This window comes from Harpia harpyja, chromosome 6 (genome assembly GCF_026419915.1).
Source record: "Harpia harpyja isolate bHarHar1 chromosome 6, bHarHar1 primary haplotype, whole genome shotgun sequence".
Classification (NCBI taxonomy): Eukaryota; Metazoa; Chordata; class Aves; order Accipitriformes; family Accipitridae; genus Harpia; species Harpia harpyja.
Window position 1 is genome coordinate 8,739,521 of NC_068945.1, and position 21,394 is coordinate 8,760,914.

At 47.2% G+C, this 21,394-nt stretch overlaps 1 protein-coding gene across 2 annotated transcripts in view; it reads right to left on the reverse strand.

Annotated features, from left to right (window-relative positions):
- The window catches only part of NRIP2 (nuclear receptor interacting protein 2), a 23,317-nt gene extending 6,534 nt beyond the window's left edge, over nucleotides 1-16,783 (reverse strand). For both annotated transcript variants that reach the window (XR_008235494.1, XM_052789093.1), the window contains exons 1-5: nucleotides 16,096-16,783; nucleotides 10,874-11,050; nucleotides 3,946-4,028; nucleotides 3,355-3,482; nucleotides 480-532 (exon numbers count right to left, since the gene is read on the reverse strand). Coding sequence is in view for 1 of the 2 variants with exons in the window: in XM_052789093.1 (XP_052645053.1) it covers nucleotides 480-532; nucleotides 3,355-3,482; nucleotides 3,946-4,028; nucleotides 10,874-11,050; nucleotides 16,096-16,326 (672 nt within the window). In the remaining variant the exon portion in view is untranslated. The remainder of the gene's footprint in view (nucleotides 1-479; nucleotides 533-3,354; nucleotides 3,483-3,945; nucleotides 4,029-10,873; nucleotides 11,051-16,095) is intronic.
- Between the last annotated feature and the right edge of the window lie 4,611 nt (nucleotides 16,784-21,394).

Here is a 21,394-nt window from a genome sequence, read left to right on the forward strand (position 1 = left end):
GAGCCAGGCTCAGCAGAGCACTAACCCTGAGCTGAGCTGACAAAAGGAGAGGACTCTTTCTGCTTGTGTCCAGCTAGTGTTGGACACTGAATGTGATCATACAGCTTCACCTGGCTCAAAGCAAGGGCAGAAGTTGTTCACGTTTGCCTTCAAAAGGCTGTACAGGTAGAACTCATGACGCAGTGTGCCTTGCCTTGTCTGCTCTTCTGTTTCCTCTTCCTGTTTGCAACTTGTATGGTCAGGAATACAAAGAATGGGAGATGCGATAGCACCCTATTGGGTGATTCCTTTCTTAAAACCTTTAAGATAGGACTGGAGAGGAATCAGTGACTCAGAGCATGCCACAGGCAGCTGGGCAACAGGCATTGCAAGTGGCACCCTGGAAGACCTGGACGTAAGTATTTCTGATGCTTAGAGCAACCAAATCTTGGAGAACTTCTTGAGAGGAAACCTGCAATAAGCAAGAAGCTGTTCCTTACCTTGAGAGACAACAGAGTCTGGAGACCAATGCAAAACTCCAGCATATCATCATCTGAGAAGAGAGAAGAGACTGATCAGGCTTAAGACTATATATACTGCCCCTCTAAAGAAAGTGTGTCTCTCCTGTAAGAGGATGTGGAATATGAGAGCATCTGGCTCATAAAGTTATATGGTTATGGTCTATTCAATATAAAGTAAATAACAAATAACAGGGAAAGTGATGAATTAAACACACAAACATTAACAAGCAGGTGGTAACAGTGACAGAAACAGAGCCCAGCAGTCTTCTGCCACTGACTGATGAGCTATTAAAGGAGCTACTTAGGCACAGCCCTGAAGAGGGTCAAAATTAACTTTGTAGCTGATAAGAGGAGGGAACCATGATTATCATGAGTATTATGAGATATTTGAGGGGGGTTGTGGGATTGTTTGAAACTTACTATGGGATATCAGAAGAGTCTTGTGGGGTCATGTAAAACTTACTATGAGCTGTGTAGGGGAAGGGCCAAAGGCAGGAGAAGGCAAGCAGCAGGGTGGATCAGGGAACAACAGGCATGGAAAAATGGAGAGGAGAGGGGATAAGAGGGCCAGTCACATGCAAGCAGGCTGTCAGTCAGTTCACTTGTCTGACCAAACCCTGTGCCTGATGGCTGCAATCTATCTGATCTTCTTATTAAATAATTTCATCAAGGAATTGTTTTCTGTGTGACCTCTCTATCCTACATGTGACTGCTGCAAGTCTTAAGTGTCAGCAAGTGTAGAAGATGCCACGGGTTAAAGGGCAAAGAGCTCTAGATGTCAGCAACCAGAGGGACTGGCATGCAAGAGAGGTGCCAGCAGCTGAAGGCACCACAGGCCATAGGGCTCCTAGGTCTGTGTCAGCAACTGGAGAAGGGGACGTAGCTCACAGGTGCCAGCAGCTAGAGACACCAGTGTGCAAGAGAAGTCTGGGTGCCATGCCAGTAACTGGGGAAGGGAGCACAGGCCATAGGGCTTATACACCTGGGTGCCAGCAACTGGAGGGACTGCAATGTGTGCTGCAAAGTCTAAGTACCAGTAACTGGAGGACTGCGGGTCTGTAGGTCTAGGTGCCAGCAACTGGAGAGATCAGCATGCAAGAGAGCTCTGGGTACCAACTCTGACCAGGGTCACAGGGGCCTTAGGGTTTATCAGCCAGCAACTGAAGAGGACAGGGCATATGTGTGAGAGGTCGAAATGCCACTAACTAGAAAGACTTGGGTGTGTTTATATTACCCCAGTGAATTTAATCCTATACGCTTGTGGGTTTGTATACATAATTAGCTAGCAAACTGCAGTCTGGTCTAGCCAGTGAGTAGCAGGAAACCTGCATCTGGAAAGACTCAAGGTCTGGGTCAGTGGCTAGGTAAGGGGCTCAGGCTCCAGATGTAGATATAAGACAGACCTAGAAGCTGTGCTGTTATCTGAAGACTCTGTGAATATGAGTATGCTTGTGAATCTAGAGACTGAGGATGTATGAGCTTCTGCCAGTGAACTTCAATCCTGGTCAGCCAGAGAGGAGGACCAGGACTGGGCTATCTGTGCTGGAGTTTATGTGAGTGCTGGTCAAGGCACTGCTCTATGTCTGATAATCTGTGTGGCTGGCCTTGTCTGTGTCCTCTCTGTATGTGCTTCTCTGGAACATAGGTTCAGCCTTGCTACTGTCCGAACCTGCCACTAAGAACATGCATTGTACTGGGCGAGAGTGACCTCCTGGGTCTTAGAGTCATCCATCTGGACTTCAGTGGCAGGGAGGGAGGAATTCCCCGGTCCTGGAGTCTGCAGGATTCAGCAGCCACCAGTAACATCATTAACGCTTCCCATGTCGCCTGGATGCCTCCTTGCCCTGTAGCCAGTGGCTGTATTTTATAATTTGTTTATAATCACATAAGCAAGAGCACTGTGTGCACAGGGAGATGTCAGGCACAGCTGTAGCAATTCTGCTCCTTCCAGGCAGCCATTTCCACATCCCAGCAAAATGGGTAGGTGCTACTGGGCTAAATTCACCTGTGCTGGTACTGATAGACTCCCCACGAAGGGTAAGAACAAGCAGAGGGGAAACCAGGGAAGAAGAGTGAGCTGGAGTGTGGAAGAGGAGGAAGCTCTTTCCAGATGACTAGGAAAGTGGGAAGAATGGACATGAAACGAGGGAGCAAGGGAGGCCTTGGAAGATGAATAGTGCTCGTCAAAGTTGAGGAGACAGATAAAGGCAAGAGGGTAAAGCTGAAAGACTAATAGGGAGAAAGAACAGGGGGAAAAAAGACAACTAAGTTATTTTCAGCATATGCACAGCTTGATGTAAATGCAGAACATGCAGCCTTTCTGCTGTTTTCTGGGTGTGCTCCAGTGCCTGCTGACTTGACCTTGTCTCCTACGGCTCCTTCCTTCAAAGGGTCCTGCCTCAGGACACCGAGGGAGACTCAGCACTCTGGGGCTACCAGGTTCTTCCAGGGTGCTCCCTGCAGCAGAGGCAGATGAGTACACAGAGAAACACTCTGGGGAGTAAGCTGTACCTTCAGTCAGTTTCTCTTATGACTTCCATCCAGCCAAAGACAGAAGTGCCCATTCAATAGGAGAACAGAGGGCACCAGAGGACTAATCAAGCAGTCTGGATAATTTTAAGAAAGGTCCATTTTAGAAGGAAATGAGAATTTTCCACATCCTGTGTTAAGACCAAAAAGCACCTCATTTCTCCCCACTTTCAATGTCTTCTGTCTTCTCTGTACTCTTCCTATGCCCTTTGCCTTTGGTTACGTTGAGGGTATTCATGCTTTTCCCAGAGATCCTTTTAAGTGCCCTTGGCAGGACAAGAGGGACACAGGAAAACCGGGGGAGAGGAAGGGCTGGCACTCTCACCTACAACCAGTGCTGAACACAGCACTGTCTCCTGGCCAAATTGCAACTCCATATGTTCTACTCGGCCAACAACGCTGGGGATGGGAAGAGAGAGGTCTCCACAGTCCATGGCAGATACTTCTTCCAGCCTGTGGGACACAAGAGGTGTTATTGCCTCAAGTGGAGGAAGAGGAGGAAAAACAGGACTTCTCACTGATGGCAGCACTTCTTGGTCTCATTGGGAACAGGCCCACAAAAGGAGGAATCTTTCATACAGCATGTCTGGAGGCAGATTCCACAAGCAAAACCATAAGGCGCTGTCCATTTGGGTTCCTCACCGCTGAGGCTAAACATCAGCTGGGCAGCTTTGCCCTGCAGTACACACAGACAGAATGACACAGCTCTGCCTCCTAGTCTGGGGTCTGCACACAACTTTGCCAGCGCTCCTGATGCCTTACCCTGTAGCCCACCCTCTGCATCTTCTCCTAAACAGCCATGTGCACATGCAAAGCTGCTAGTAACTATCATTGGGGCTGGGAATCAAGAGTGCCTAGGTTCTTGCAGTAGGTTTTCGATTAGCCACCCCTCCTTTTCTACTGTGCAAAGACTTACCCCAGCTGGTTTAAACAGCTCTTGGAGATGAGATTTGGTAGACACCCAGTGTTAACAGTCGCTTTCAATACCTGACCTTGGCACTAGAAAAAACAACAACAGATAATTACTGTGGACTCATAATTGGCATACCCACTCCTCCAACAGTGTGACAATCCCCTAGACCTTCCTTAGCAACACAGCCAAAGATGTGGTGTTTTAGACAGTAGTCAGAAGGCAGGAGACTCATCCAAGAAAACGGTGGTCTTCCCAGGGCTCTGCAAACCTCTGCTAAAGGCTTCTTTTTGAATTTGTCTTCTTTAATTTGTATTTGATTGCCCAAACCCTTATCTGTTATTAGCAACTTTTACTTAGCAGTATTCCAGCCAAGAGATGCATAACTGGTGAATTTGTTCAGAAAACCCACATGGACTTTATTAACGGAGCAATAATTGATATGACAAAAGCTTCTAAAGGAATATAAGCATGTGCTACAGTCTTTGTGGGTTTCCTCTCTCCATTTCTTCTGGTGTCACAGGGAACAATGTTCCAGGGCTAGACGTCTGTTCTCAGTTGACCAGCTTCCAGAGGGAGAAGTCTGTGGGAGAAGCAGGACCACCCAAGACAAGCATCCCTGAGGAGAGCTTAAATTTAAGGCAGTTCCCAAGATCACTGACACATCCAAGGGTGACTCCTGAATCCAAGAAACAACCTAATCAAGAGGTGTCTATTTTGTGGGAGGCTTACATTAAGTTCCTAGACAGCTCTTTAGAGAAAAATGACCTGAATGCTACAACTACAATTTTCACAGCTGGTGTCATCTAGCAAAGGGAGAGACTGGATGCCCTGCACCCAAGTCACCTCTGCATGATCTTGCTGGAATAATCCCCAGTGTCTTGCCTGCTTCATTTCTTCACCCCTTTGCACTTGAAAGGGAACAGGAGATGTGGTTGCCATCTGTTTCCTGTCCCCTCTGCACAGAGGTCCTTAGTGGCAGGCCAGAGGTGCTGAAGTACCAGCAGGTCTCATATATGGTAGAGGTCTGAAAAAATAGGGTCATCAAGGACATCAATAAGAGTTATGTTCAGAAAAAAAAACGAGGAGCAGGACTTGCTAAAGGAACTGGAAAAGATGGAGCAACTGCCATCTATCAAATACAGCTTGCACCTACCTATACTGCCTAACCATACCCATTCTTGACACCCTAGTTCTTCAAGGCTCTGTCTTGCACCAACACCCCCCAAAAAAATCAATCACAAAGTTTCCATCTTGGGAGGTTCATTTTCTTCCTGCTATAATTTGTATTTTTCCTGTGATTCTTTCTCTTCAATCCACTATGGCACTCAGTGCCGTGAGCCACTCGGAATCAGCAACAGACCTCCCACAGCTCCTCTACCCTTGTGCTCATTCCCGACAAACTTAAATGCTTTGAACACCTTAAGCACATCAGCGTGACTATCGGGGACTCAGTGCAGCACTAGTAGGGTCAAGGAAAATGTCTCAATTTCCCACTTTCTTAACTAAATCTGTTTATGATTATTACCTGGGTTAATCATCACAGAGAGCTACATCCAGTATTTCCAAGATTTCATTTTCAAAAATGTGCTATCTGTGAGTTATTATAAAGAGAAAGGAGAAAACAACTGCTGTGAGAAATACTGGAATGCTGCAAACAGACACAACACCAATAGTAGCTTGAGTGCTAATTGTACTCAAGGCAACCTCAGAGTGCGCATGCTGGAAACTTCAAGTCTGTTTTGTCTTGGAGCTCCTCCTCTGGTCTAAACTGCATCTGCAGTACATCAGTGCAGACAATTTCATCATTCTGAACGTTTAGATACACTATGTTCCTAGAATGGCCACTTAGTTGAGAAATTCTCAAGAACTGCAAGACCACTGGAGCTAGAGATCTCAACCTATATTGTTTTACAGAGTTCACTAAGAATCATGTAAAACTCATATATATATATGTATGATGTATATTTAAATAACATCAGTGGTTTTAGAACGAAGAGCATTCACCATGTGTGGCCTCATCCAGGAACAAGGAGAGCAGTGCTCAAGCAGTATCTACACAGAAAATATGCACAGATGCATATTTTCAACAGCTCCTGATTTGGTTATTACACTTTTTCTTCTTCAATGTAAAAAAGCATGTCTTATTCATAAAGAATTACGTCCAATTAACTAACAGTCCTGTGTGACTGCAAACACTTGTGACTTCTTACAACACCCAAGTGAGGCATATAATGCTAAATACTTTAGGAAAGCCAAAGCCAAGACAGATCTCACAAACTTCTGGCTGCCAGCACTGTGCCTTCCCCATTTTATCATGTGCTTCTCACAGTCTCAGGCACGCTGGCATCTACACTCAATCCAAGGCTACTCTTTGGCGCATGGTATGGAAATTGCCACAGAACTACAAAGTCACGGACTGGGAGAACACAAAACTTAACTGACCTGATACCAGCTGGAAGATTCATGAAACAGAGTCAGACCACAGAGAAACCAGCCCCCAGAAGCCTTCCCTGCAGTTCTTCGCACATTCATACAGGAGTATTCCCCCAGCTCCTTCAAAATGAGCAGTCCCATTTCACTACGGAGCAGCTCGAACTGCCATCCCATGGTAATACAGCTCACACATGACAGAGCTGGTAGGATTCCCAGCTGAGCTGCTGCCTGTTCCCAGAATGCGCACCCGTTCTCTTGCTCTTCGCTCATGCATGCCTCTTGGCACAAACCTGCTTTAAGCAAGTGGGGGAGCATGCTAGAGCCTCACAGAAGGGGGAAGAGCTGCAAAGCACTCTATTTAGAAGCTCCTGACTTTTTGGCAATGCTTCTGCTTGTTCAAGAAAAAACATTGCCTTCATGGCTCCAGGCTGCCTGCCATGTTGAGTTTAAACATTCAGGACTAGGAGTAGTGCCTGTCCATAATGGTCCCCAAGGTCAACTAGGGAGATCCCACCTTACCGCATGACAACAGCCGTCTGTGGCAAAAGCTGGTATTACAAAGTCCAGGTTTCCAGAGAGAAAAGAGTCTGGAGATTGACTGGACCCAGGGACAGTCCCTTATCCCTGCCAACGGCAGGGCAGGTGGAACTAGATGAGCTTTAAGGTCCCTTACAACCCAAACCATTCTATGATTCTATGACAAAATGCCTCCCCTTCTGCTTTTAGAGCTCTGTAATGTCTGTGCTGTCAGGTCCTCACTGACACATCAGCCCTGCCTGGAAGGATTGTGGCCAGACTAAGCAGGGAAGGAAGATAAAGCATAAAGTGCTGATACATGCCAAGCATCTGCCTCCTCATCCTCTACATTGTGCTTCATAGAAGAGGCTTCCCTGTGCCTCCTCACTACTTAAGCAGGTATATTAGCCATGAGTGTCAGGTCAGGTATGCTACCACATCTGCCCAGACTGCAACCTGCCACCAGTGTCCAGCTGAATCAGCTCTTCCTCATTAACAGATGTGGATTCTACTGGGAAAGAGTTACCCATCCCTGTGGCTCACAGAAGCCAACTGTTCATTGCCTAGCTACAGAAAAGGCATTGTATCAGCTCTTCAGAAACCGAAGACCTGGAGTTTGGACAGCAATTGCTAAGGAATCACTTTGGGAGCAGGCAGACCTGAGAGGCATGAGCTGTTAGCGTTGTTGTGATAATAAACCTAAACTGTATTGCTAGGCAGGTTCTTGAGTTTTGTTTCAGAGCAGGCTGGGAAAGTTGCAATTTAGAAATTTGCTAGGGTATAATAGGACAGTGATAATTCTGTAGAAAACATTTCATCTCATTCAATGGTAAACAGCCCTGCATAGTTATCAGCTCCAGCAGCCTCACAAAAGCTATCCACCTTCCAATTATACCACTAATGATTTGCCCAGAGAACTCACCAGGAGCCTGAAGAGGGTCCTTGGTCCAGCGTACCACAAATACAATGCAGATTAGGTAAGGAGTACACAGGCAGCTGATGAGCACTGCAAGCCTTCCTGGACTAAGAGGACTTTTCATCACATTACCCACTCTCATCTCTGCCCCAGAATTTTCAGTCTGTTACTACCAGCCACCATTAGTCTTTATCTAAAGGTCAGTTATGGGGATTTCCAGGAAAGAGAAAGAGGGGAGGGGAATCAGTAAGGATCACCATTTATAAAGAGCTTTTTTTCCCTGAAATAATGTCAGTTGCTGTCCTGGTTTCAGCTGGGCTAGAGTTAATTGTCTTCCTAGTAGCTGGTATAGTGCTATAGTTTTGAGCTAGCTATGAGAAGAATATTGACAACACACTGATGTTTTCAGTTGTTGCTAAGTAATGTTTAGTCTAAAGTCAAGGATTTTTCAGCTTCTGATGCCCAGCCAGCAAGAAGGCTGGAGGGGCACAAGAAGTTGGGAGGGGACACAGCCAGGGCAGCTGACCCAAACTGGCCAAAGGGGTATTCCATACCATGTGATGTCATGCCCAGTACATAAACTGGGGGGAGTGGGGGCAGGGGGATCGCTGCTTGGGGACTAACTGGACGTCGATCGGCAGGTGGTGAGCAATTGCATTGTGTATCATTTGTATATTCCAATCCTTTTATTTTTACTGTTGTCATTTTATTAGTGTTATCATTATCATTATTAGTTTCTTCTTTTCTGTTCTATTAAACCGTTCTTATCTTAACCCACAAGTTTTACATCTTTTCCCGATTTTCTCCCCCATCCCACTGCTGGGGGGAGCAGCGAGTGAGCGGCTGCGTGGTGCTTAGTTGCTGGCTGGGGCTAAACCACGACAGTTCCAAAGTCAAGAAGCTGCTTTAACCAACCAAGGCTGATTAATCCCAGGTTGCTCTGGTACAGAGGAAAAGCAGCCTTGGACAGCAGTGGAATCTTTCAGTATCTATTTCCAAGTCAACGAGAGACAAGCCCCGCCACAAAAAATAACAGCTTGATTTTATGATGCAGATGCCAGTCATGACAAGCTTTCCAAAAAGTGCTTTGCAAAAAACTGTCACAAAAAAAAGGGCAATTCTGCTAAAGTACCATGTGAGCAACCCACCTAAGTAAATAGAAGAGTGAGTGACTCTGCAATACAACTATTATAGACTGTGTCTGTCTGTGATCTCTGAAACTTAAAAAGGCCTTAGGCATAGGGCAACTATAACCTGTTAGAGCAAACATTGCCTGAATCTCCCTGTATCACTGAAGTCCACGTATATTCAGCTTTATTTCCTAGTCAAATTCAGTTACTAGTCAGGTGATGCATTTGTTACTACTTTGAAATTTTCAGCATACTTGCTTGAGTGTAAATGGAAGCATTATGCTGGTAGATGATCTTTTCTCAGGCACTGCTGTCAGAGAGAAGATACTTCACTGGGGTCGTGTTCCATTTTTAATAAAAACTATACCACAGTCAAGCAGTTCTCCAAAAGGTACCGGCTCACCTCTCTGGTTGAAATGAACTGGCAGCCTGAGTGCTATTTCCTGCCGTGGATCTGTTACTTGCAGGCGAGGCTTTTTGAAGTTCATAAATGTGAACATGAAAAGCAGCAAGACAAAAAAGAAGGGGAAGAGAGCTTCCTTTCCTTCAATGTGAGAAGATTAATTTTGGCAAACTGTGACTGGCTCTTAAGAAGGGCAGAAAAAGAGAGAAATGCCTGTGCAGAAGGTATTGAGTTGAGGGAGAGTTAAGTGCAGTGTTAGACCTATTTCCTTGACTGTCATGTTCATTAACTTTCCTCCATGAAGGAAAATATAATGTGCGTGACAGCTGGGGTACAGTCCATTAGAAACACAAAAGGGGAACGAGTAGTGGACTGTGACGCTGAGTTAGCTACTGCCCCTGGGATAAGATACCTATGCATGCCTGTCTTTGTTCGATGTACCTGCCTGGCAAAAAAACACCCTTTATCACTGAGTTTCCTCTTACACAACAGCACAGACTGGTGATTAAAGAAAAAGAAACACCTTCATTTGCACAAAAAAAGACTCCAATTATTTGGAGACATTATATTGAGAGCCATTCATCCCACTAGTCTCTTTTCCCAAATATGATTACATTAGCCTAGCTACATCAGAGTCCAAAACCCAGGGTAAGCAATGCTTAACTGCAACAGTAAAGGCTGGAGAACAAACCAGACAGTGGCTTTGCATGGTACTGGGACACTTGATCTGAACATTTCAGAAACTTCCTACAAGGCTGTGTTCATATGATAATTAATTGTACCAACTGAATTTTCAGAGGTATACGTGTTTTTCCCAGAAGTGTAGACTTTACACTCTAACATGCAATATGTTCTTTAGGACAGGTAACTGAAATAAACACAGCTTTAAAATGGATTTTGTATACCAGGTCTACATCTTGGTGAGTCTCATATCTGCACATTACTGAACAGCTCTAACCATGCAGCTGTGTTTCATGGGGCACAGCTTTTGGATGTGCTTTCTTACCTACAGGGGCCAGGGAGGAGCATGTTTCTGCTGTATAGGAGGATATAAGAAAAGGGAGCTAAAAATACTGCTTCCATCAAGAAATGCAACAGTGCTAATTCAGAGCACAGTTAGCCACTTTCTTAGGAGGTCCTTTGACACCTAAGAGAATCAGACCAGACTGGATCCAGTAAGTGTAAATCAGCTAGGGGCACCTGTCTTAAAGTGATAAGGAGACATTCCTTGCTTCTGTATGCAGTTATGAAATACCTCATATCATGGGAAAGCTGGCCTCCAAAGGAGATGTGATTAAGGTAATTTATCTTCTAATATGGACAGCTAGAATGCAAGTGGCAGGAAGGCTTTCCTCTGTCTGTTGGAAGAACTGAATCCAAACCCTAGGAGAAACCATGCAGGAAATCTGTTCTTTCTGGCTGCAGCTGGCTTTGCAATTAATAACTTAGCACGACCCTTGGGAGTGGGGCAGCTGGAACTCATTGAGTGTTTGCCGTCACTGTGAAATCAGCAGCACGGTGTTGTTGCCTTACCTGGCACTGTATTAGCAGGGGTGAAGTTTCTTTCCTCCTGTCCTCTCCCTTTTCCATCTTTTCATCCTGGTCTTTTGCCAGCGGAGATTGAACCCGTGCAGACTGAACCCTGGTCTCGCCCCGCAGCTTGTTCAGATTGCCTTCCAAGAGGCGCCGCTGGACCACACTATGTGGCTGCTGTCTCCATCACAAAGAAAGAGAAATCCCAGCTAAGTATGGAGCTAAGGACAAGGACATTTGCTAGCCCGGGGAAGCAGATTGCAAATGCTTGACCCAACTGATCATCCTGATGAAAGACAGGCTTATCCCAAAAAACTTCCTCTAAATCCTAAGATTTTTTCTGTAGCCACTAAGGTGATGTTAAAGTGTTGGGATGTCTGTGACAGGCAGGTCTCTGGGATGCAATTATTGGAGAAGAGCATGCCTGATGCATGCTCTCCCCACACGTACCTGTTCCTTCAGCTAAACATGAGACTTGGCAGTCTCATGCCTGTTCAGGTACTGCAGTGCACTACCTGGTGGGTGTGTGCTGACATCCAGCCAGGCACATTCACACCTTCTAATGTGGGAGGGGATGGGGGATGTAGTGTGTGTGATGTACATGTGGGTAAGAAGGCAGGACTCCAGAAATTTTAGGTGTACAAGCAATTATTTGTAGTGAAGTGGGAAGCTTCCCGTGCATAGGAAACTAAAACTATCTTCTAATGTTCTTTGGAGTCTGTCTCTGCTCCCCTCCATCAGAAGTGATACTATTTTGACTCCTTTCCTAGCTGGGGGAGCATCTGTGAAGCCCGATGTTGTTCACAGCTAGAAGGGAGCACCATGAGCCAGATCAACAGCTGAAGGAACTTTATTCCTGACATGTATCTCATTCATATCTCACGTATCTCATATTTTATCTCATCCATGTTTTTCCTTTCTTCTGGGCAGAAGAAGGGGAGGTGTACCAAAAGGGAAGAAAAATTGTGAAAAACTTCTTGTCCTGACATCACATACACACACAGGAAAGCATTGCTTTGGAAAGAAAGCTCCCTTTGTCATCACCTTGATGCTCTGTTTTTTGCCCAGTGTTGATCCAGTGCCTCCAGTCCCTGCACAGCTACTGAATCAACAATGGGCAGCATCAGTGAAGTAGGCCTGTTGGAGGTAGCTTTGTCCTTTGTCCATGTACTTGGCCCCATGTCCATTCTCCAGAAGAGCAGCTGCTCAGAGCTGACAATAGCGTTCTCAGTAACAACTGCCTATGTGAAGAAGGGCAATGAATCTAAAGGGGCTAATGTGCTACAGCATAAACCATTGCTTTTATCTTTCTCAAAAGAAAATTAAAAAATCAGCTTCCAGATGGTGCAGCAGTTTGACGTAGAATCTTATCAATGTGCCGGCAAACATCTAAATTAGAGCAGACCTGCCAGTGAGCTGGGCTGTATTAACCCTACAGAGCGTGTGTGCTTCAGACTAGCTTTACCCTTGGTCAGAGGGCTGAGGCTGGGGAAGTGTGTGAATTGCAACTCGAAGCACACTGACTTGTCAGTTTTGCCCAATGGTTGGAGCACGAGAGCTTTTACTGGCTCTTTGGTTGCACTCAGCATTGCTCTTTGCAAGGTGCCGAGTCCCTCATGCCTCTGTTTCCCTGTCACTCGAGGGGCGAGAGTCAGATCATTCACATGCTGCACGAGAGACACTGCAGTAGTTGAAAAAGCGAGGTAAAAATATCCCTCTGTTCCTGGTCTTTTCCCAGCCCTACTGCGCAGGCCCACGGCACAGCTGGCCGTTGTACTTCACTCCCTAAATACCCTGAGCACAGTGCCAGTTTGGCTGCCAGCTAACATCTGGGCCATGGGAAAAGGGCAGGGAACCGACAGCAGGTCTCCAAATTCCCATCCTCCCTCCTGTCTCCTCTCACAATCTGGCATGCAAAGGACCTTTCCCTCTCCCCGCAACCTTTCCCACAGAAAGAGCAGGCCCTTTGCAGCTGCCACCTCTGTCCCCTTCTTGTCACTCAGGCTGGGAAGAGGCCAAGCACTGATGGCGAGTAGCTAAGCCTTGGGACTGTGGAGGCATCTGATTCAAGAGCAGACTCGTGGGGCCCTCCCTGTCTTCTGTCTCACCGGTGAGAAGTGGAGACCGTTGTCTCTTTTGGGCTGGTAAGAAACAATGAGATGAAGAGGATGGTGAGGGAGGACTTGTAGGGAGTTGTGGCCAGCAGCTGGAAGAAAGGAGACCGTCTCAGCACTCTTAGAAGGGTCAGAGCAGGTTCCCAGTGCCACTCATCACATTCAGGCTCTCCAATGTGAAATCTCAAGGCCCTGCTATGATTAGTGAAGTGGTATGAGCTGGGAATCTTGATTTTGGGGAGGGGAGAAGCCAGATCTTCAGACCTTCTTGGTACTTTGAGAATATTTTAGCTCATGCAGCTACTTTTTCTTTTTTTTTTCCATTTAAAAAAAAAAAGTGTCATGATTGTAGTTGTTATAAAGGTGGAAATGTGAGGTCTCCACTGAAATGTGTAATTTCTCATTGTTAGGGATGTGATGGGCCCATCAAATCCCAGACACTGCTGGATGCATTGCATAAGCTGAATGCACTCCTGGAATACAGAGAAAGGAGTGGCAAAAAGTAACAGCCTGACTTTGACTGTAAAAGAAAACACAGGTTTTTTAAATGACATGGGGCCTTGCTCTAATTCTAGGGCATGCGGGGCTGCCACAGCTGGAGTCTCTGGCACTGTCAATGGAGACATGTTTTAGGGAATTAATTAAACTCTCCTCCCAGTGCTATAGGACTCTGAGGTGTTTTGCACTCTCTCCAAAATCAACCTCTCCAGTACTTCTTGATGCTGCTTTGTTTTCAGCCCTGCATTCCTGTCCTCCAGGAGGGAGCCCGATCAATTTAGGAAATATAGATGGAGTTTTGCATGGGGGTGGAGGAGTGCCTGAAAGCATAGCCCCCAAAACATCACAGCGATATCACACCAGCCCATCAAGTTGCAGGGACTGCTGAATTGCCCTTGTAAATCCAAGGCCTGGTTCTTCTCTGGCTCTAGGGCAAACCAGAAACAGAGGTACCGCAGCTACCGCATTGACCCCAGGTATGGCACTATGTGTGCAAAATTTGCACAGGTGCCACACTTTATTTTGTGCCTTCTAAGGCCAGTGCAAAATTTCCATGGCAGAAAAGATGCTATGCTTTCTTCACTGCTCCCTAGCTCCATGGTACAAATGTTTCAGCCATTCTGTTACGGACTAAACATGAACTATGCAGTGGTTTTCAGTGACCAAACACCGTCTGCATGCGAGGAAGTCTGGAATGGTTAATTTGACCAGGAGAGCTGCTTGTGGCAAGCAATTTGGAAAGGGCCTGTCTCACTAGAGCAAGCAATTGGGGCTTCAGAGTGCCAGCCTCTGGAGGCCAAGGCTCCCACCCATACTGTGCGGGACTCTCACGGAGGCCTCTGGCTGTCACCGCAGTTGTCGTTTTGGGGCACGGTGTGACAGGGGACAATTCCAAAGCAAAGCAGGCAGACGTGTTTCTCTCTGCCTCTGTGGATGGGCTCAGCAAACACGCACTGAAAGACTCAGGAGTGGCTCCTCGCCGTTCCCTGCCAAAAGCTGTACAAGGAAGAGCCGTGGGGGTACGTGCGGCTATCCCCTCCCGAGGAGATGTTTCAGCTGCAGTGCTGCAGGGCGCGAAGGGCCAGTGCTAGACTGCCCATGCTGCCAGCCCTTCAGGCTCTGGGGCGGCCAGACCTCCTTCCCCGTGGGGAGGAGAGGCCCCGTTCCTCGCTAACGCCACGCTTACGTGCCTCCCTTCTTGTACTTCAGACAGCGACGGCGTTCAGGGCCAAGAGGGACGCTGGAGGCCAGTCCCTGCCGACAGCCGCCTGTGCGGCTGCAAAGGGCTGCCAGAGCGTGAGGCGACAGCTCAGGGTGACTTTGAGGAGCCACCCTCGACCCTGCCCAGCCAGGGACTCCCAGCAGCAGCCGAGGCGGCTGCGGGGAGGGTGGCGGGAGCGGGAGGGTGCACCGGCACGGGGACGTGGCGCTGACCCCTCGGCTGCGCGCGGCAGAGCCGCTGCGGGCGAAGGTTTCGGCAAGGAGGATGGCTTCCATTCCGGCCCGGTGCCTGGGACCCTGCCCGTCTCGCACGCACACGTGTGCCCCTGTGCGCAGCAGCACCTCGCTGCCGGCAGCCGTGGGGCCTGCCGCGGGAGCTGGGAAACGACCGGAGGAGATAACACACGCGTGAGCATCCGTGGTGTTGCTGCGATGGTCTGAGGATACGGAGGGAAGCACGGGCTGCAGGGAGGGGCAGGATCTCTTATGACACCCACTGGCACAGCTGGAATAAGGGGTCGTGCCCCCATCACTGGCCAGACCCAGGCCCTTTTTTGGGAAAAGGGTTTAGACCTCCGCATCCTTGAGCAGTTAAGCGCCGCAGCAGAGAGGAGAAGTTAGACAGCAAAACTGCCAGAGCAAGGGGGAGATGCGTGCAGTTAAGCCAGCAAGAGATCCCGTGGGAAACTGCTCCTGGCCTTGGGGAAGCCCCCCCAGACCACAGACTGCTCAGGCTCCTGGAACAGATCCCCTCCCTGATGCCTCTTGCTCCACGTCTCCACAAGGAGACACCCACAGGCCTCACTCCTGTGCCCCCTCCCCAAAGGTGTCATCCGTGGGTGCCGGCCACTGCAGCTGCCTGCGCGCCTGGCTGGCAGCCCTGCCCCGTGCTTGCCCCTCCGGAAATCCAAAGAGTTGGGGGAAAGAGAATAATGCAAAAAGGTGACAAGGTCAAACATAAACCTCTCACAGTTTTATGAACTGTGCTTCTCTCCCTGCTGAGCCCAGGAAGGAGTCTGCTTTTGAGCTGGATCATGTGGGAATACGTGGGGGCTTTCAGAGATGTCCCTCCCACATGGAAACACACGTCAGATGAACCTATGTATGTACTGGGTGAGTGGAAAGTTGGATCCTGGAGAGTCCTTCCAGTCCATGCCTGCCTGCCTCTGCAAGGAGTTTGGTCCCTATGGGGATGCATGGGAAGATCGATGCAAAAAAAATGGGTGATTCATTCTTTCCCCTCACCCTGACCTGCTCCTAGATGATGCTGAGGGGAAGCTTCATCTTTGCTGAACCCAAGACCTTTTCACAAAGCCTGACAGCAGTTCCCAACTGGGATGAAGGCTATTAGGAGGACCCCCCTCCCAAATGGGGTCCCACCGGACTCACCAGATCCTTGGAGGTGCCAAGCCTTGTCAAGCCGTCCAGGGGCAGCAGGTCAGCAGAGTCCTTGTGCACAAACTGGGTGGCCTGTTTAAGGCGCCTCTTCTGTTGCAGAATAGCTTTGTTCCTCAGCTCCACCTCACACTCCTGTCGCTCCAGGTCAGGAGTACCCTTACTCTGCTTTTCCTCCCGGTCTCCTTGCCCCAGTGGCAGGGGGCAGCTCTTCCTTGTGCTCATGGTGAAGATTCAGACAGAATGGGTCCTTCTTGATATGCTGGCGTATCCCCTGAACACGTCTCCTGGTGTTCGCCCTCCTAAGGCTGACTCAGTCTCTGAGCTCCTTTCCCTTTGCCTTCCTCACAGGTCTCTTTCTCTCCCTTTCTCTGCCTTTCTGCCTGCTCTTAGTTATAACTCACTCATCTCTGAAGTGTCTCTGTGCCTTTTTCTGCCTGTGTCCTCTCCACTCCCCCGGTGTCCCTCTGCTTCCCACTTCTTCCTCTCCCTCTCTTCTCCTGCCCTGACTGCAGCTCTGCCTCCTCCAGTCAGTGGGTCCCTGTCGTAACAGAAAAAGCCCCACGTCAGAAACCAATTTCCATAAATTACAGCAGAGCCGGCAAGATGCTCCAGCTGGAAAAATCCAGCAGCAGAAGGATGGCCCCGCTGTTGGGGGCTGGACTTACCTCCCTCAGGCTGTGTGCGCGCACGCGCGCGTGCGCGTGTGTGCACAGTGCCTGTTCCCCCCGATATGCTGAAGAGACAGTAAATCTCCGTGGCAGGCTGTGCAGTACAGTGTCTCTGCCGGGGGTACTTTGATGCATCTCAGTGAATCTGTAAATACTGGCAACAACATGGTTCAGCCTAGGAGATGATGCAGTGCCTTGGTAAATGGGAGAGAGCATCCGCCTCAAGGCTCCTGGCAGGCATGCCCAGTCTCATTTCTGCAGAGAGTGTCGTGCATTTGGAATAGGCTGCACTGAAGGATTTTACTGTGTAGCTTGAACAAAATGCTGAAGGCCTGGTTTCTGCTTCCAGCCAGGGCAAATGTTTTGGGCCTGACTCTGCCCTCATTTTCACCCCTCTCTAGCTAGAGCAATTCCCCCAGAGTTGCAGAAGCCTAAAATCACTGGCTTGTCAGTACTAGTGGGCTTGACTCCCTGTTTACACTAAAAGTATGCTGATATTGCTGCAGTGAGGGATGTCTGGACCAGGGCAGACATCCCTCCTGTCAGGGGAGAGAGGACATGGCAGAGCTCACTTTTTCAACTTTCTGCCTCTACATTGTCCTGCTTGAAGCTATAAGTTTCAACTTGAACTGAAGCTGCTTTATTTTGATCCCTTTTCACTGGTGAATGCACTGCCCCAGTAAGCACCAGTTCTGATGTCATGTACAGAGGAGGAAACAGAGTTTTACTCAGCTATGAAGCTGAGGACAGCATTACCTTTCCGTGAATGTCAGCTGGGAGTGAAACAGCTTTCATGTACGACACAGAAGGAATAGCAGCAACAGACTATGAAAATTATAGCAAAAGGAGGCTTTCTGTTGCTCCCTTTCTTTTTTCCCAGCTTAGTAGTATGTAACATTCCAACATTACTGATACCAATTATTTCTATGTTCTAGATTGTATATAAAAATATAACACTGAGTTTGCAATGTTAGGAAGTAAATCCAATGGTCTATGTACAAAGATGAGTCCAGTCAGCCACTGTGAGACCTCAGCGTGGTCGCAGAAACTACAAAAAAGTTGGCCTTAGAGCAAAGCAAACCATGGTGTTTACCTTTTACTCCCTGCTAATCATCACAGTGTTAACATTTCTCTTGGGATCTTTGGTCCTCAAATGTTAGAAAGGAGGCTGGTCATTTTCAGAGTCATTCTGAAATTTGAAGAGGTTAACCTTTTTGTTCCCAGTATGCTAACTTCTTTGCACAAAGTATCACAGTTCCCACAGCACCAACTTCCAGAACCAGACTGGGCAGGAATGGGAGTAGAAATATATTCTAACTGCTTTACACGACAAGGCCAAACTCCAACATCATAATGCAGGCAGAGTCCCATCAAGAGTTCAGCAGAGCTGTTTTCAACTGTCCTTGTCTCCCTGCAAGCCAAATTAAGAGGAGAGTTTAAATAATGGATATTCCCAGGAACGCTGTGTTCCCACAGTCTTGTTTTCTTGCCTGTAGGTTGTCACGATTCCTGATTTACACACTTTTGATCTCTTGTGGCCTCACTGAGCATCCTCTGAGTCTTGTTATCAAGTCCTTTAGCCATCCCCATAAACCAGTACTGAATCATGCACCTCTACTCTCACAGAGGGCCAAGAGGTGTTTCCCCTCCTGCTGACCATGAATACCTCAGCAGGCCAGCCTTGACTAGGCAGCTCTGCTTCTGCTGGCAGCAATGGCAGCGCCAATTTTCTTAAAGCCTCAGAACAGACCTTAAAACTATAAAGTAGAATAGAACATCTTGGGACCAGATCCCCTACAGTCCCTGCCTTGAAACCTAGGGGCAGAGTTACACAATTTCTGATGAGATCGTCTCCCACCTTGGATGTGCATGAAGAGGAGAGAACGCTCATAGTTCCCAGTCCCAGTTCCTCCTTGCAGCTAGCCACCCTTTATTATTTGTTCTTGCACCACACTTTGGCAAAGCCCAATCAAAATTGGTTTGCCTTGCAGCTGTGCTGGAGCCATTGCTTAAGCAGACCTGCTTTAGGATCTGACCAGCTAGTCCTGGCCCCTAACTCACAAAATATTTCTCTCCTAGTGCCTCAAAGGGAAGAATTCTTTAAATCTTGTTTAAAGCTTTCTCCCTCCTTCATCCCTTCTGCTCCAAAGAGTGGGTCACTTAACTCTTTATATCCTGTGATGTGCTAGTTCCCAGATCTGGCAAAAAACCTTAGCATTTTGATGGATATTACCTTCTCCCTTCAGAAGCATGCTGGGTTCTAGGTCACTGATTTTTTTTCTCCTCAGCTATTACTTTTTCCATCCTGTTCTTCTTAAACAGAGCCTATTTACTAAGTAGGTTAGGTGCTTTCAGGTTTTTTGCAGAATGGACACTCTTAAAGGTTTTCTAATGGAGAGCCAGACCACAGTGCAGCAAATTTAAGTTTATTCCCACTAGCTATGCCTTTCCCAGTCATCTTTTGTAGGCCCTGGAAAACAGACTCACCAACAGCCCGTGTTAGAAATATAAAACTGATTTAGATAAAAAACATCCGTACACAATCCCATACACACTGAGAAATTATTTTCCTTCTTTGATCCAGTCACATAGAATAATCATAACCCATTATACCTCACTATTCTCCACCCTTCATACCAAAATTCTTACAGGATGTGTAACAGTGCGATTCAGACAAGGGAAGAACCGCTCCACCTCCACAGAAGATAAAAGCCCTTCTCCCTGCTCCTGCTAGCAGCTTGGCCTTCTAGCTCAAGCAGTTACAGATCAGTGAGTGCACTGGGGCAAAAGATTCCAGCTTCTAACCACAAAGCCACAGCACTGTATCTGTGTTCATGGCTGTTGGTCCCTGGTCTTGACCCCCTCTGTGTCTGAGAAATGCTGAACTAGTGCCTGTATTTCTGAGGAAAGGCGTTGAAAAGCAGCATTTACCCATAGCCAGTTTGCCCGGCCAAGAAACTGGAGAGGGTCAATATTCCAGCCAGCTATTCCTTTGTGGAAGAAATTAATGAACAGTACCCAGAGTAGTGAAGGGGACGAATGGACTCCTTTGCTGAAAGAAGTAACTCCCAGATTAAAGAACATGAGACAAAGTAAAGATTTTACCTCCCTCTGCCAGGAGCATTAGGGAGTATCTCAGCTGTTTGAGGAGCTGCTCTCTTAAAGGATTTCACTGGTTTGACTTTAGATTTCACAAGCTGAGGTTCTTTCACCACAGATTTTCCTTGTATCTCACTTCTGGGAAGCTTTACCTAACCTAAAATATTCTCTTGCCACTGTTGCAAGTTCTAATACTTGTTCTCGTCTTAGAGAATTCTCTTCAGCTTTGATTTTTTCTGTCTTTCAACAGTTTGGAAACTATTATTTTGTCCTCTTGTAGAGCCAACAAAGTGCAGGTGGGAGGGTGGATTGTAGACAAAGAGCTTTACATTTGTTTTGTGTCAAGCTGGGCTGTTACAGAGCTCAACAATAGCCCCCACATAATGTAACCAGCCCAGGGGTTGTTTCTACATTACTCGAGTTTCCAAGGCACGGTCTCAGTTTGGTAGAGCAAGCTTCAAGTGGCTGTAGAAGTGCCCCTGGGTGTAGCAACTGTGTCCAGGCCAGGAGATTCCTTGTGGTGGCCCAGTGCAGGATCACTATGAGACAACTTTCTGCTCATCCTCTTGCATTCTCACAGCCTGTGCAGAGTCTGTGGATGCACAGATGGTGCAGAGGAGGGATGAGAGGACAAACCTTACTCAGTCAATCTATGCATGCTTCTCTCTCCCCTTCCCTCTCTGAAAAAATTCTTTGAAAAAAAAAGCTTCCTCTGCTTTGAATTCCTTCCAATTTGTCTATTTGGACAATAAAATATTCTTCAAATAATAAGTAACTGGTTACAGTATTTATATCTGTGAATATGTCTGGCAAGTTTCCTTGAGATAAATGTCCTCTCAGATGTACATAACGTTTTAGCTCAGCTGCTGGACAGCAAAGTGTGCCCTGCCAATAAGGTCAGTCAGAAAGAATAGTTTGCTTGATTAGGTAATTTAGGGTCAAGTCTCTGTAGTCATCTGCCACAGGGGCCAGGTTTATGAAAACACTGTGGCAAACTTGGAACAATGTTGTCCAATATGATTCCCCCTGCTGTATAAATATTGCTTGTAATGATTTGTGTCCTGTCTGTATTGATTTCACTGCTTGAGCTAAGCTGCATACAAAGGGGCCTTTTCTGTTTGGTTAGAATAGTTAGCACTGTCACAGAACAGTTGCTGATCATGCAGCAGGCAATGCAAAATTCCCCCTTCCATTACATGGCTGCATGAATTACGCTAGATGACTTTGGCTCTGTTTTCAAAAGGGGAAAGAATATTCACTTTTATTACAGAGCGCTAATGCACATAGCAATGACAATGATCTTACTCATGCTAAAGCTTCTCTGTGCTTATGAAGACATTCAAAGTGGAGAATAATTTCTAGTAGGAATATGCTTACCAATAAAAGTATTTAGGAGTCTGAGATGAAGGATAGTTGTGTATTTAAGGCCAATAGCACAGTACTTGGAAATGTGCAGTCTCAAAGATGTCTCCTGTGTGTGTCTCTGGGTAGTTGCTTTCATTTCACTGTCCCTCCACTTCCTA